At 40.0% G+C, this 17,265-nt stretch overlaps 1 protein-coding gene across 1 annotated transcript in view; it reads left to right on the top strand.

The window, feature by feature from the left end:
- The window catches only part of CFAP54 (cilia and flagella associated protein 54), a 602,528-nt gene extending 586,146 nt beyond the window's left edge, over window positions 1-16,382 (top strand). The window contains 1 exon segment of the mRNA XM_042782173.1: window positions 16,263-16,382. Within this exon segment, the coding sequence (XP_042638107.1) occupies window positions 16,263-16,382 (120 nt within the window).
- Window positions 16,383-17,265: the final 883 nt, after the last annotated feature.

The following is a 17,265-nucleotide window of genomic DNA, read 5'->3' as shown; positions in this document are numbered from 1 at the left end:
CAGTTGGCTAGGTAGTTGTCTTCCAAATCTCTTGGCATAGCCAAGTGAGTGCCTCTAGTGCGGGATCTGTTTGTTGAAACATCTCTATGGGTATCCCATCAATTCCTAGAACCTTGCTTTTTGCCACTTTCCTCAGGGCAGCTTTGACTTCTTCCTTCAATGCCATTTGTTCTTGATCATATGCCACCTCCTCAAAAGGATGACATCAACCAATTCTTTTTGGTACAGTGACTCTGTATTCCTTCCATCTTCTTTTGATGTTTCCTCCATCATTCAATACATTGCCCATAGAATCTTTCACTAATACAACTCAAGGCTTAAACTTCCTCTTCAAATCTTTCAGCTTGAGAAATGCCAAGCATGTGTCCTTCCCTTTTGGCTTTCCAACTCCATGTCTTTGCACATTGCATTATAATAATTGACTTTGTCTTCTGGAGCTGCTCTTTGAAATCTGTTTAGCTCTTTCATCTTGTAATTTCTTCCATTTGCTTTAGCTACTCTCTGTTCAAGGGCAAGTTTCAGAGTCTCTTCTGACATCCATTTTGGTCTTTTCTTCCTTTCCTGTCTTTTTAATGACCTTTCGCTTTCTTCATGGATGATGTCCTTGATGTCATCCCACAATTCCTCTGGTTTTCGGTCATTAGTGTTCAGTGCATCAAATCTATTCTTTAAATGGTCTCTAAATTCAGGAGGGATATAATCAAGGTCATATTTTGGCTCTCCTGGACTTGTTTTAATTGTCTTTAACTTCAAGCTGAGTTTGCATATGAGCAGTTGATGGTCTATTCCACAATCAGCTCCTGGCCTTGTTTTGGCTGATGATATTGAGCTTCTCCATCGCCTCCTGCCACAAATGTAGTCAATCTGATTCCTGTGTACTCTGTCTGGCAAAGTCCAAGTGTATAGTCATCGTTTGTGTTTTTGAAAAGGGTATTCGCAGTGAATAAGTCATTGTATTGGTCTTGCAAAATTCTATCATACACTCTCCACATTATTTCTCTCTCCAAGGCCAAATTTTCCAACTACCGGTGATTCTTCCTTGCTTCCAACTTTTGCATTCCAGTCACCAGTGATAATCAGCACATCTTAATTGCATGCTTGATCAATTTCAGACTGCAGAAGTTGGTAAAAATCTTCAATTTCTTCCCCTTTGGTTTTGGTGATTGGTGCATAAATTTGAGTGATAGTAGTATTAACTGGCTTTCCTTGTAATCATACGAATATTATTCTATCACTGATAGCACTGTACTTCAGGATAGATCTTGAAACATTTTTTTGTGACAATGAATGCCACATCATTTCTCTTCAATATGTCATTCCCAGCATAGTAGATCATGTCATTATCTGATTCAAAATGGCCAAAACCAGTCCATTTCAGCTCCCTAATGCCTATGATAGCAATCTTTATGTGTTCCATTTCATTTTTTACAACTTCCAATTTTCCTAGATTCATACTTCATACATTCCATGTTCCAATTATCAGTGGATGTTTGCAGCTGTTTCTTCTCATATTGAGTAGTGCCACTTCAGCAAATGGAGGCCCCAAAAGCTCTACTTTATCCATATCATTAAGGTGGGCTCTACTCTGATGAGGCAGCTCTTTCCCAGTCATGTTTTAAGTGCCTTCTCAACTAAGGGGCTCATCTTCCAGCACTGTATTAGGTAATGTTTGAGGGCTATTCATAAATGTTTCCAGTAATATATCAGTGTTTCACTACTATTCATAAGGTTTTCACTGACCAGTTCTTTGAGAAGTGAGTGGTCTCTTCCTTCTTCCGAGTCTGTCTCAGTCTGGAAGCTCCACCAAAACCAGTCCACCATGGGCACCCCTCCTGGCACAGCCTGCAGCCTCACAGCAACATGCAACTCACCACAGGATGACAAACTGACAGACAAGTTCATCTCTCTTAGCTGTTCCAACCACTACGCTCACTTCCTGGGCTCCCCCCTACCTGTTCCTGCCGGCACTGTCTGCTGCTGCTCCCTGCCACCTGGGGGCTTTCCCCCACCCACCTTACCTGTTCAAGCTGCCAGTCATATTATGTGAGGGAAGATATTGTTTCTGAATTTTATTATTTCTGAATCTACTGCTTCTGCTTTTTTAATCTCCAATTCTCCTCCCCACTCACTGGAGGAGGGATTGTTCTTAGGGGTAGTCAAAGAAAGTGATTAATAGAAGTGGTGCTGGAAATGTATTAAACATGTTACCATGACCCAGAAAAGAAGCATCTGGAAATTTGGTACTAGATTTCTTACTTGGTTATTACTTTAAATTTCCCCTTAGCCTGTATTGGTTTTACACTAGTGTGCATTTTGCCATATTGCCAATTAATTAGTGGTCCTATAGTTTACCACTGTCATGCTTGTGGTGGGTCCTGCACTGAGTCATCCAGATCTGTCCTTCAGAACAGTAGAACTTCCTTGTCCAGTTCTGGGAACATGCTGACCAGCAACCCTCAGCTCTCAACCCACTCTAGAGGTTGCCGTTGGCTGAAGGACATGGCCTCTTCTAGGGGAAGCCTGCATTCAATTATAGGTTAATATGGAGGCATAGAGGCCCAGCCCCTTGGCTCCACAATTCAGTTCAATGCTGAAGGGCCATCCCTGCTTCCAGTTCTCCATGAGATTGGCTGAGCCCTCTGTAGTGACTGCATTGTGGCCCAACATCCCTCTCTGCCTAATTTTATCCCAAGAGTGTTTATTTCCTAATAAACTTTTCCCACAGGTATCGATCCCAAGAGTATTCCCTAATAAACTTCCTGAAAGCTAAGTTCCATCTCTGAGTCTCCTTCCTAGGAACCTAGCTTGCAACAAGGACTTAAAAATAAATAATGAAAATCTGTAGCTGGTGGAGGATACATACAAACTGTCCAATCAGTCCTTATTTTTGGAATTAAAAAGAGTTCTAAAAGAACTAGGAAACATATTTTCTGACTTAAAGTTTATTTTGTGATGTAGAAGTCAGAGAAACACACCTGACCCATTAAAATCCATGGCTAATAGCCATTGTGCAATATGACCCATAGTTCAAGAACATTTTCTTTTGACCTGCATTATAACAGTTCATTTACAATGGAAATAAACTGTCAAAAACGAGACCCTAGCACACATCAGGTCCTTAGCAAATGCAGTCTCATTTTCCCAGAGAAACTTTTGCTAGAGTATAGGATTGAGGAGTTAACAAAGCTTTGAAATCATTCTCTGAAAGTAAAAGCAATGATTTAAAATGAAAGTGTAACCACATATGAGGACTATATAAGAATTTATATTCTCCTAACTCCTGGAGAAAGATAACATGCTTGATAAAGTGGAGGGTCAGGGAGAAAAGGGAAGACCCTCAACAAGATGGATCCACGCAGTGACTGCAACGATGGGCTCAAGTGTAGCAGGGATTGTGAGGATGGCTCAGGACTGGGCAGAGTTCTGTCCTGTTGTATGCAGGGTCACTGTGAGCCAGAATCAACTCGATGGCACCAGCAGAATCAACAACAACCCCACAAGAGAATGAGGAATAGTTTTATAACACAATGATTGCAGGTATTTCCATTAATGCTCTATCCAAGAAACGTTTTCTTTAACTCTTTCCTCCAGCCTCTACTTAAAAGCATTGAACTTGCACCCAGCCTTTTTGCCCTATGCACTTCATTGTTAGTTGTGTATCTAGGTCTTTAGATGGTGAAAAAGCCTGTTCTGGGGAGAGAGAACAGCAGTTCTTCCCTCATAATAGGGTGTCGGATTTAAAAGACTCTTTTCTCTGGGTCTTCAAGTATATTATGTGGTGAGAATAAGTCTGAACATGTACAATCTACACTTTCACTGTTTTCTTGAGCATCTCTTTTGGTCCTAAAATGTTGTTTTCTTAACTTGGTGCTGTTGTTAGTTGCCACTGAATTGGCTTCAATTCATGACAACTTCACGGGATACAGAACGAAATGCTGTGGAGTTCGGTCCTGCACTCTCTTCACAATCGTTGATTTACTTAAGGCTGTTTTTGCAGCCCCTATGTATTTTGAGTGCTTTCTAACCCAGGGACTAATCTTCTAGCACTGTATCAGACATTATTCCATTGTGATCCATAGAGTTTTCATTGCCTAATTTTTGGAAGTTGATCCCCTTTTGTCCTATTTAAGTAATTCCCTATATAAAGCACATATCCCAACTCTATCACTTTTCATCAAATCATACTTGCAGTGGGCTAAGGCATGGAGGGCAGGTAGAGGGTGTACAGAATGGAAACTAGGGAGGGAGAGGAGTGCAGCAGAAGACACCAGTGGCCCCACACACATTCATTGCTCTAGCACTGCCTTAATTTGCACACCACCAGGTGTGACTGTGAACTATGAACATAACATAAAATTGATTTTTAAGCACACATCCTACTAACTGTAGTCTTCTCCCATAGAGACACTTGTCATGTACTCCAATAATGCAGTCATTGCTCAAAACATTTTTGACATCCACTTAGCTGTTAGAAGGGAGGCAGAGCCCCTTATGTTGTTGACATGTTTTTGACTGAAATCTTTTTTTCTGCATGTGCTACAATGTGTCTGAGCAAGAATTGTCTTTTATTAAATCCTGTGAACTCTGCTCAAGAGCTCAAGGAAACCCCATGGACAGGCAAAGCTCAGTCTTTATAGAGTAACGATGGCAATGGCCATGATGATGATGTTGATTTAAGAAAAATCTATTCTATTCTTAGATAATGGAACATTTGAACCACCGCCCTGTACAAATACTTTCTGCACTATATCTAGTCTTTCATTTGCAATGTTGAATTTCTGCAAAATGTCTATTACAATGCTATTATTCCTTTAAATTTTAATTTGAAAAGATTACCACCATCTCACCAGATGACCATTTGATCTCATATTATGTTAAAAAAAATTGCTATATTTATGGTTTTATTAACACACACAAAAAAAATACAGTGATGAAAAGATAGTCTTGATCTCAGCAAAGTGTGAAATTCCTGTGGTCTGCTACAGTTGCCTCAATGCCCTCTTCACCTTCCTGAGAGTTGAGTGCTGTTTCTGTTACATTGGGGATAATAATATCTATTATCTGTTGTATGGGAGTCTCTTAATCATATAAAATACAGTGAAACCAAATGTATTTAGATCCCTCTCATCTGGAACTTTTATTAGATGGGTCACCTGTCATTCATGATATTGCTTCTTAAGTGAGTGAGAATCATATTATCCTTTCTACCTTGGAAAACATGTTTGTCCCCAGTCCCTTCCCCCATAAAAATACAATAAATCATTTACTTCAAAGACTCAGATGGTACATTAAGATGAAATAGAAAACATCGTTGAGAAACTTATATGTGCAAATGCAGAATGAAAACAGCATTCCTACCTTGAAGATATTTTTTTAAAATATTTTTTCCTGGCTTCTCTCTCTGTTTTAAGGTTCTTTAAATGAAGTATAGTCAAATCCAACCATATCACAAATCACAATTATTTGGTCTCCACGTAGCAATTACAAATACAGGAAAACCTAATTGGTGAGTGAAAATTTGACATCCTTCCTTTTTGTCTCAGTCACTTAATGCTTGAAATCAATGAAACATCTGCTGACATTGTGCTGAGAAAAGGGAGAAGAGGCTTCAAAGTAGGTGCTCACCAAAACTTATTGGATTGAGAAAAATCAGAGATACTTTGGATATGCCCTTCAATCAAGGAAAGTTGTTGGAACAAAAGAACAGAAGTAATAAAATCTTTCTTTATTGTAGAATCCAGTCCTCCTACAAAAACTCATATAAAGTATAGCATTGGCAAATAACCATTAACTCTCCAATGGCTTTCAACTCCCCAAAACAAGTTCAGAGCCAGGCCTGGTTTTAACGAACCCTTTCAAAGTGCCCCAACTCACTTAACTTCCTTTCCCTACTTCAACTAATTTATGGCCTCCTACCTACCAAGCCCACCACTCGTCTATCAGTTTGTTATACTGTGTTGGCTTGTGTGTTGCTGTGAGGTGGAGGCTATGCCACCAGTGTTTCAAATACCAACAGGGTCACCTGTGGTGGACAGGTTTCATCAGAACTTACACCTGAAGACAGACTGAGAAGAAGGATGGGCCATACACTTCTGAAAAAATTGACCACTGAAAACCTTATGAATGCTAGTGTCAGATAGATCTTGGCTGACAGCAAAGTCTACAAGAAACATGTTTACTGTGTTTCATTGACTATGCAAAGGCATTCGATTGTGTGGATCATAACAAATTATGGGTAACATTGCAAAGAATGAGAATTCCAGAGCACTTAATTGTGCTCACAAGGACCTGTGCATAGATGAAGAGGCTGTCATTCAAACAGAACAAGGGGATGCTGCATGGTTTAAAATCAGGAAGAGTGTGCATCAGGGTTGTGTCCTTTCACCATACTTCCTCTATCTGTGTGCTGAGCAAATAATCTGAGAAGCTGGACTATATGAAGAAGAACGCAGCATCAGGCTCAGAAGAAGAATCGTAAACAGTCTGCAATATGCAGATGAGACAACCTTGCTGACAGGGAAGATGACTTGAAGCACTTACTGATGAAGATCAAAGACTACAGTCTTCAGTATGGATTACACCTCAGATAAAGAAAACAAAAATCCTCACAACTGGATCAATAAGCAACATCATGATAAGTGGAGAAAACAGGGAAATTGTCAAGGATTTCATTTTCCTTGAATCCACAATCAACACCCATAGAATTAGTAGTAAAGAAATCAGATGACATATTGCACTAGGCAAATCTGCTTTGAAAGACCTTTTTAAATTGTTAGGGAGGAAAGATGTCACTTTGAAGACTAAAGTGCACCTAACCCAAGCTATGGTATTTTCAGTCACCTCATATGCATGTGAAAGCTGCACAATGAACAAAAAAGACCAAAGAAGAATTGATGCATTTGAATTGTGGTGTTGGCAAAGAATACGGATTGCCAGAAGAACGAGCAAATCTGTCCTGGAAGAAGTGTGGCTGGAATGCTCCTTGGAAGCAAGAATGGACAAACTTTGTCTCACCTTCTTTGGTCATGTTGTCGGAAGGGTCCATTCCCTGGAGAAGGATATCATGCTTGATAAAGGGGAGGGTCAGCGAAAAAAGGGGAAGACCGTTAGCAATACGGTTTGACACAATGGCTGAAAAACGGGCCCAGGCACAGCAAGGATTGTGAGGACGGTACTATACTGGTGGTTTCCCTCTGTCATACACAGGGTCACTAGGAGTCAGAGCCAACTCGGCAGCACCTAACAACAACAACAACAACAACCTGCCAAGCTGTTTTCTTCTTATTTCTTTACCAAATCTTTTCTGATCCAAGAAAAGAAGCTAAGATTCTCTGGTAATTTATCTTGGATAATTTGGATTTAAGTATTTATGGAAAACACAAAATACTTCTTTACAATCATATAATTGGCAATCTTGCTTCTGTTGAATGACAAAGGATGAAAACTCCATACCCTTCAAGAAAGAGACCAATCGGCATACATATTATCAATTGTCAAGAATATGACATTAAAAATGTAGAGATATTTTAACTTATGCAACAGAACAGCTAAAATTGAAAATAAATTATCAAATGTTTGTGAATGTATGGAATAGCTGGAAACCTCATACATTCTGGTAGAATTGTAAATTGGCCAAACATTTCAGAAAATTGTTTGATAGATGAATATATGCATATCTAATGACATAGGAAACCCTACTTTTAGGTATATACCCAACAGAAATGTATACATATATACACCAAAAGACATGCACAAGAATATCCACTGTAGCTTATTGATAATGGCAAAAAATCTGAAATAACAAAAATGCCCACCAACTGGAAAATGAATGAATTGTGATTTGCTTGTATAATGGAAACTAGGTAGCATAGTGCCTAAGGCACTTGACTGCTAACCAGAAGGCTGGTGGTTCAAACCCACCAGCTACTCCTCAGAAGGAAGATGGGGCAATCTACTTCCATAGTGACACTGCCTCGGAAACCCAAGGAGGGGTAGCTATGAGTTGGGTCCGACTCGACAGCACATAACAACAACAACACGTACATCAGTAAGAATGAACAAACTATTACTACATGTAACAACCTAAATAAATCTCATGGATATAACATTGAGCAAAAAACCCAAACATAAAAGAAGTACATATTTCTGATCATATTCATATGCAGGGTGTGGTAGTTAAAGTTGTATGTCAACTTGGTTGGGCCTGGTTGAGTGTCTGGGCAGTTGGTGGTAGTTATTTCCCATGATGAGACTGGTAATTAACTCCATAGTGGGATCTACCACAAGCAGCTGAGTAGCTGCTTTAGAGATGTGGTCTGCTTCCCATATATAAGCAGCAGCCTTGGGAATGGTCTCTAGCTTAAGGCACGCTTGAACCCTGCATGCAGCCTGCCATGCTCTGCCAACCATGGGACTTTCAATGGACTTGAATTAATGGCCTGCCATGAGGTTGGTAACATCAGAACTGTGCCATTTTATTTGTCGACCTTGGGCTTGTTAGCCTCAGCAGCCAGTAGCTGCCTGAGTGAAGAGATGCCTGTAGCTTCAGTGGGCTGGGAGCAAGAGGCAGAGCTGAAGCCCAAGGTCGAGGGGCTTTCACCCAACTCTTAGAGCCTGGCCCTTTGAACTCAGACTTAATGCCTCCAAACTGTAAGAGAATAAACTGTTTGTTCAAGCCATCCCATTTGTGGGTATATTCTTGTCAGAGCAGCACTGGGTAACCAGAACAGAATATATGCAGGGTAATTATATATATATTGTGGTATCTTAATTATCTTCTACTGCTATAACAGAAATACCAAAAGTGGATAACTTTAATAAACAGAAATTTATTTTCTTACAGTTGAGGACACTAGAGTCTGAATTCCGTGTGCTGGCTTTGAGGGAAGGCTTTCTCTGTGGGATCTGGAGGAAGGTCCTTGTCCCTTCTGAGCTTCTGCTCCTGTGGGATCTTCATGTGGCATTGCATCTCTCTTCCTCCAACTCTGCTTCTTTTGTTTACTTAATTTCTTTCATCTCTGAAAAGAGATTGACTCAAGACAAACCCTGCAATGATCGTGTCTCATTAACATAACAAAGACAACCCATTCCCAAATGGAATTTTAACCGTAGGCATCGAGGTTAGGATTTGCAACACCGATTTTTTTGGGGGGGGGGGGCACAATTTAATTCATAACTTGGTGTAAAAAGGTTCTTTTATGTGGCTTTTCTGGCTCCAGGTTTGCAATTCTCCCAAAATGATTGGTCAGGATGCATCCTACCAAGTAATTGGTCTGTTTACTATCCACCTAAGTGGCTTGCAAGGATTGGTCAGTTTGCTATCTGCAAAAGTGGCTTGGGAGGATTGGTCTTTTTGCTATGCACATAAGTGGCTTGCAGTCCATCCAATATGGTTCATCAGTTCACAATCCTGCTAGGGAAGCCACGCCTTAAAATTGACAAGAAATTTTCCTAAGTTAGTAGCCAATCTCACAGAGGTTTTCGGAGGATCTTCTTTATCAATAAGACCCTGGAGAGGAGTGTGTCCTTTGGACTCACAGCACCTGCACTGAGAACCTCCTGTTGTTGTGCGCTGTCAAGTCACACCCGACTCATAGTGACCCCTCCTTTATAAAAGAGCTGTAATAAAAGTTTGGGGCTATTATCCTGAGCTCATAACACAGAAGAGTCTCAGGAGGGGCCCAGTGGCAGAGCACAATCAGAGTGGAAGTGGTTGGGAACTCAGCCCACAGAGTGGATCTGGGCGCCTCCAGACAGTAGGTCTCCAACAAAGCTGGGTGCCCCATGAAGGGGAAACAGCCGCAGACCAGGCTTGAGCAGGCAGAGTCCCCAGCAAGTGTCATTACAGGGGCAAGCTGGCCTGTGGCAGACACCTCAACTGTGCTGAGAGCTATAACCCTAAGCCTGAGAAGAGGCTTGTCCTGAGGGGTTCAAGAGATCTGTCCCAAGGAGGATGAGAGGAGGCCTGTCTGAAGGGCCAAGAGGTTGTCCACAGAGGCTTGCACATACATTGTAAAGGGTTTGCCTATAAAACACTTTTGCCTCAAGAGCTGTTGTAATGTGAGCTTTATTCTGGCACTGGCTCAGGCTTTTCCTGAAGCTGCTAGTTAAGAGCTGGAACACAAAACACAGGGGCCACACCCAGCAAGAAAAATCAGAGCAAGAGGGAGAATGACATAGCCACACTGCACGTGACCTGTGCTGATGACATACCAGCTGGGAGACAGAGGCCGTGCTGATGATACCTGCTCTATAGCATCCTTGCCTAGTGATACAGAAATGGACATGGTAATTTGAGAAATCCAGTGACTTGTTGTACTGGGCAAATCTGCTGCAAAAGACCTCTTTAAAGTGTTAAAAAGTAGAGGTGTCACTTTGAAGACTTAAGGCCCACCTAACCCAAACCATGGTATTTTCAATCACCTCATATACATGTGAATGCTGGACAATGAATAAGAAAGACAAAAGAAAAATAGGTTCATTTGAATTATGTTGGTGAAGAATACTGAAAATACCGTGGACTGTCATAAGAAATGAACAAATTTGTCTTAGAAGAAGTACAGCCAGAATGCTCCTTAGAAGAGAGAATGGCCAGACTTTGTCTCACTTATTTTGGACATGTTATCAGAGGAGAAGGGTATCATGCTTGGTAAAGTAGAGGGTCAGCACAAAAAGGGAAAACCCTCAGCGAGATAGGTTGGCACAGTGGCTGCAATATGGGCTCAAGCGTAGCGAGAATAGACTGGCCAATGCTCTGTTCTATTGTGCACAGATCACTGTGAGTCAGAGCTGGCCTGATGGTACCTAACAACACAACAATTTGAGAAGGGCGAGTGGATCCTCTTTTAGATATAAATGAGTTCCTCTCCTGTGATGCTAGGTAGGGGACTCGTGGAGGTGAAGGTGACCATTTCACCACAACTCTTTTCTTGTTTACTGTTTGCTTTTTATAAATAATCTTTTCCATAAATAATAATAAGGGCTTTAAATAGCCAATACTTTATAAAGTGCCTTTGTATGTGCAACCCAATCAAATCGTATGTTGTTGTTAGGTGCTGTTGTGTTGCCTCTGACTCATGGCGACCCTGTGTATAACATAAAGAAACACTTCCCAGTCCTACGCCATCCTCACAATCTTTGCTATGCCTGAGCCCATCATTGCAGCCACTGTGTCAATCCATCTTGTTGAGGGTCTTTGCCTTTTACACTAAGCTTCTACTTTATCAAGCATGATACCTTTCTCCAAGGAATGGTCCCTTCTGACATGACCGGAGTAGGTGAGCAAAGTCAGACCATTCTTGCTTCTAAGGAGTATTCCAACTGTACTTCTTCCAGGACAGATTTGTTCACTCTTCTGGCACTCCATAGTATTTTCACTATTCTTTGCCAACACCACAATTCAAAGGCATGGACTCTTCTTTGTTCTTTCTTATTCATTGTCCACCTTTCACATGCATACGGGCAATTGAAAATACCATGGCTTGGGTCAGGCACACTTTAGTCTTCAAAATGACATCTTTCCTTCTTAATACTTTAAAGAGGTCTTTTGCAGCAGATGTTCCCAGTGCAGTACAACGTCTTATTTCCTGACTGCTGCTTCCATGGGTGGGAACTCTGGTAGCATAGTGCCTAAGGCACTTGACTGCTAACCAGAAGGCTGACAGTTCAAACCTGCCAGCCACTCCTCGGAAGGAAGGTTGAGCAATCTACTTCCATAGTGATACTGCCTCAGAAACCCAAGGAGGGGTCACTATGAGTCGGCACATAACAACAACAACAACAAAGCTTCCATGGGTGTTGACAGTGGATCCAAGTAAAATGAAATCCCTGACAACTTCAATATTTTTTCCATTTATCATGATGCTGCTTAGTGGGTTAGTTGTGATGATTCTTTTTTTTTATGTTGAGGTTCCATCCATACTAAAGACTGTAGTCTTTGATCTTCATCAGTAGGTGTATCAAGTCATCTTCATTTTCAGTGAACAAGATTGTCTCATCTGAATATAGCAGGTTGTTAATGGTTCTTCCTCAAAACCAGTGCTGCCACCTTCCTCATATAGTCCAGTTTCTTGGATTATTTACTCAACATACGGATTGAATGTTATTGTTGTTGTTGTTGTTGTTGTTGTTGTTATGTACCATAGAGTCAGACCCGACTCATAGTGACCCCTCCTTAGGTTTCCAAGGCGATATCACTATGGAAGGAGATTGCCCAACCTTCCTTCCAAGGAGTGGCTGGTGGGTTTGAACCACCAAGATACAATCCTGATACATACCTTTCATGTTTTAAATAATGCAGTGTCCTATTTTTTGGTTCAAACGACAGCCTCTTGGTCTGTGTTCAGGTTCCTCATGAGAGCAATTAAGTGTTCTGGGATTCCTATTCTTCACGATGTTATCCATAATTTGTTATGATTCACATAGTCAAAAGCCTTTGTGTAGTCAATAAAACACAGGTAGACATCTTTCTGGTAGTCTTTGTTTTCAGCTAAGATCCATCTGACATCAGCAATGATATCCCTCATTTTACATCCTCTTTTGAATACAGCTTGTATTTCTGGAAGTTTCTTGTCTATATACTGCTGCAACCATGTTTGAATTATCTTCAGCAAAGTTGTACTTGCATGTGATATTAATGATATTGTTCAATAATTTCCACATTTTGTTGAATCGCCTTTCTTCACAATGGGCATAAATATTGATCTCTTCCAGTCAATTGACCAGGTAGCTGTCTTCCAAATTTCTTGGCACAAACAAGTAAATGCCTCCAGCATTGCATCTGTTTGTTGAAACATCTCAATGGGTATTCCCTCAATTCCTGGAGCCTGGGAGTCCTGGAGAACTCTACTATACAATTTGATTTTTTTCTTTTTAATCAAATCATGTTGTTGTTGTTGTTGTTGTTATGTGCCGTCGAGTAGAGTCCTTATCCTAGCAGTCTTATGATTGCTTGGGATTTAGAGTATAATTTGTGTGTATACGTACATGTATGCACATACACACAGAGTAGAACCATCCCATAGGGTTTTCAAGGCTGTAATCATCACAGAAGCACATTGCCACATCTTTTACCCACAGAGCAGCTGGTCCCTTTTGGTTAGCAGCTGAGCACTTAAACACTGCAGCACACCAGGGCTCATATACACACTTGTGTGTATGTGTGTGTGTGTGTGTGTATACACACACACACACACATACAGACATACATACATACATATATGGGAGCTCTGGTGGTGTAGTGCCTAAGGCACTTAACTGCTAACCACAAGGCTGGTGGTTCAAACCTACCAGCCACTCCTTGGAAGGAAGGTTGGGCAATCTACTTCCATAGAGATACCGCCTCAGAAACCCAAGGAGGGGTCACTATGAGTAGGATCTGACTCGATGACAGTGAGTTTATTTATATCTATGTACACACACACACACACACATACACACATGCATACACACACTAAGCTATTTGTATAGAAACCAGAATAGTAGTTACATTGTGAAGAAGGAGACTTAGTGACTAGGAATGAGTGTGAGGGAGACTTCTCAGGCTGTGTTTTTTAATCTGGGTGATGGTTATATGGATGTGTTCATTTTGCAAAAAAAAAAAAAAATTGTCAAGTTGTACAATTAGGATTTCTCTATTTTTTGTCTGAAAGTTAAATTTCAATTAAAACTTTACTTAAAATAACAGCAACAACAATTTTTTTGTCTGAAAGTTAAATTTCAATTAAAACTTTACTTAAAATAATTATATTTAGCAATAGAATTCTACAGATTGCTGTGTTATAGAATGATGGAAATAGCTAGAATTTGGAATACAGTAAGTCCCCGAGTTAATGAATATTTGACTTTCAGTCAACTCATATTTGCCCTTTAATGTTGTGTAAATTTGCCCTCCCATTAAAACTATTGAACCAACCCCTACTTGCAACAAATTCCTCATCACAATCACCTTCACTTGCTACACTTGTAGCCTTTAAATCATTGAAAAGATTTCTAGCCTTTTCTTGCACTAAAGTAAGGCTAAATAAGAACCATACTTACCTCCTACAAATTCTACTTAAAGACACGTGTAGGAATGGATCTCGTTCATAACCTGGAGTCTTCCTGTTCACCAAAGAGCTTAAAATGCCTATCTAGGATCTCCTATTGTGATCCCTTTCAGAGTGGTTAGCAGTAGTAGCCAGGTACCCTCTAGTTCTTCTGGTCTCAGGGTCATGGAGGCTGGGGTTCATGTGGTCCTCTAGTCCCTTAGACTACTTGTTTCCATGTGTCTTTGATTTCTTTGCTCCAGACAAGAAGATAGCAATAGTTGCACCTTAGATGGCCACTCACAAGCTTATAAGATCCCTGTTGCTACTCACCAAAGTAGGATGTAGAACAATGTCTTTGTGGACTGTGTTATGCCAATTGACCTTGATGTCTCCTGTAGCTATGGTCCTCAGCTTGTAAGCACAGTGACTCACTCCCTCAAGGTGTTTGGTTATAGCTAAGAAGTTTTCATATCTTTGCCCCCTGTTGGCTCTACTATATACATGGACATTTTTACAGCTCATACATATATATACTTATGTAGAAATAACATCTGCCTAACCTATATATGATCATGGGTATGGTCTCATTTGCCTACCCATACCTGGTCATCTTGCCTGTCTACCTATGTATCCACTTGTAGATTAATGTTTGTTATTGTTGACAGTGCAGGGTTATTTATATAATAGTGTTTATCTTTGTTATCTGCAACACTTTAAAAAAGTAATTTAAAAGCCACTTTGGGAAATCAGTAGTACAGAAATAAAATCACCTGTACCAAGGATATATAAAGATAGGCAAGCATAGCAAAAACTAAAAATTACCTCCCTGGAGAATGATTTTATAAATTAGGATACAGCCATCCCATGAATTGTTATATAGCCATTAAGAAGGATGTGTTCAATAATAATGTGATACATAAACTTTTACTGACTGCTCATTGTATGCTGGACACTCTCTGTGTTCTGTATGTATGAACTCATTCAGTTATTGTAACAGCAGTATGATGCAGGAGCCATCATTGTTTCCATTTTAAGGATGAGCTAATTAAGATCCTAACAGATATGTTACCCAACGTAGCCAGTATGTGAGTTTGAAACAGGCTGTCTTACTCCAAGATACACATTATTAACCTCTAATTAGTTCCTTGAATTGATTAAGGAGGGATTCCTCTTACATATTATTAATTGAAAAAGGAAATAAAAGAAGCCTAATTATCCCATTTAAGAAAAGAGAAGAAAGGAAGGAAAAGAAAGAAGAAAACTCGTATGAATATAAAAGGATACTCCCCAGATTAGTAACGCTGATCCCATCAGGACTGAACAAGGAGGGAAAGGGCATTATTAATTTTTTATTTATTCACCTCTCTATTGTTTGAATTCATAAAAACCACTGAAATACTTTTGTCATATTTCTAAATCAATAAGGTAAATAATAAGCTGACAAATGAAATCCTGCTTCCACTTTGGGGTTCATTATTCTTTCTTGAGAATAAAAGGAATGAATGGTTCATTTAACAGTAGACAAGAGATTAATAAAACCTGCCCTTTAATTTCTTACCAGGATTCAGGCCCACATGATCTAATTCATTGTGGTTATTTTAAATGGCATTTGCTCATTTATCTTTCAAAGCATTTATCTAGACTGTTATGAAGTGGCTCCCCAGTAAACATTTGCTTCCTCTCCTTTATTCTTGTTCCCTTCTACCTACCCTTCTCCTAGTCAAATAACTAAGGACAATTAAGGTAGTCTTCCTTTTCCATTTTTCAGCCTGCTCGGGATGACTTCAGCTATACTTGTCCTTGGTCATAGTGATACAGTGCCTCTTTGAGATAGAATGAGCTCCAAACTTAATTCACAGATGCTTCCCCCTCCCTGTGGCAAGATGGAGGAGGTAGAAATTTGCCAACAGGTCAATCTGGTTGGAAGGGAAGCATTTCACTAGTAACAAGGCCAGAAGTCCTTAAACCATGTGCAAGGATTATATAAGTATAGAGTCCATACTTTTTAAAGTGTGTGCTGTGCTGTAGGCTGTAATATGAATCTTACTGATAAGATAAAGAATGATGTCTGTGATATCTCAGAAGTGTAGAGCTATGAGGCTTTCTGACTTACCTTAGGGAAGGTTAAGTATATTTCATATAATATTATGATATGGGATTGGTATTTTGAGAACTTCACTTCAGTCAATAACTTCAAACAATGTGTTTTATGAATACTTCTTTGTTTATTCTCAGGTTCCATTTGATATCTCGCTACTATCTATATCGAATCTTGAGAGACTTTTTGACCTTGCAAATGGTTGTATCATATCAGGAGGAAGTCTTTTCAATTGGATTGTGTCAATTATTTCCTGAACATTCTTTACATGGTAATCTTATAAAATATTTCATTCTTCTTCTTCTTCTTGGGTTGAAATAACTTTTAGGCATTGTCCTCAAGTTGTTTTCTTAACAAGTTAAATATATTTTAAAGTGATAATTTTGAAGTATGTTTTAAATTGTATTTGAATTACTGATAATGTTGTTGCTTTTTAAAATAACCCTATAGAGTTACTTATAGATATGTATGTAGTGCAACTCTTCACAAGCTCATGGTAGTTTATGTTTAGGTAGTCTTTAGACATATCCTTACACCATGATTGGATTACACCTCAACTCAGCTATGGGCAGTTTTCCCTCTCAGGTGCCACTTGGCGACGTCTGGAGATATTTTTGGATGTTACAGCTGGGGGAGGGTGCTACTGGCATCTAATGTGAGATGCTGTGCAACATCTCACAATGCAAAGTAGATTTTCCACACCGAGGATTATCCAGCCCAAAATGTAAGCAGTGACAAGGCTGAGAAACCTTGGATTAAACCTCAACATGTGGTCAGCTCAACTTTGCTTCCCTCTGTGGCTAAGGAAGATATCTGTTGCAAAGTCCAAAAAAACAAACCCATTGCTGTCAAGTTGATTCTGACACATAGCGACCCCATAGGGCAGAGTACAACTGCCCTGTAGGGTTTTCGAGCTACAGTCTTTATGGAAGCAGATTGCTACATCTTTCGCCCATAGAGCACCAGGTAGATTCAAACTGCTGACCTTTTGGTTAGCAGCCGTGAGCTTCAACCACTGCACCACTAGAGCTCCTGCTGCAGGGTAGGCCTGTCATATTTTATACTCCTGAGAGACAACATTGCATGGAATCCTAGAGCACGAGCTTTGGAATTATATAATCCTGAGTTTAAATAACAACT

This window comes from Orycteropus afer, unplaced genomic scaffold (genome assembly GCF_000298275.1).
Source record: "Orycteropus afer afer isolate SDZICR_OR568_19922 unplaced genomic scaffold, OryAfe1.0 scaffold00253, whole genome shotgun sequence".
Lineage (NCBI taxonomy): Eukaryota > Metazoa > Chordata > Mammalia > Tubulidentata > Orycteropodidae > Orycteropus > Orycteropus afer.
Note: the sequence above shows the minus strand (reverse complement) of the source record. Positions and strands in the feature narration are given on the sequence as shown.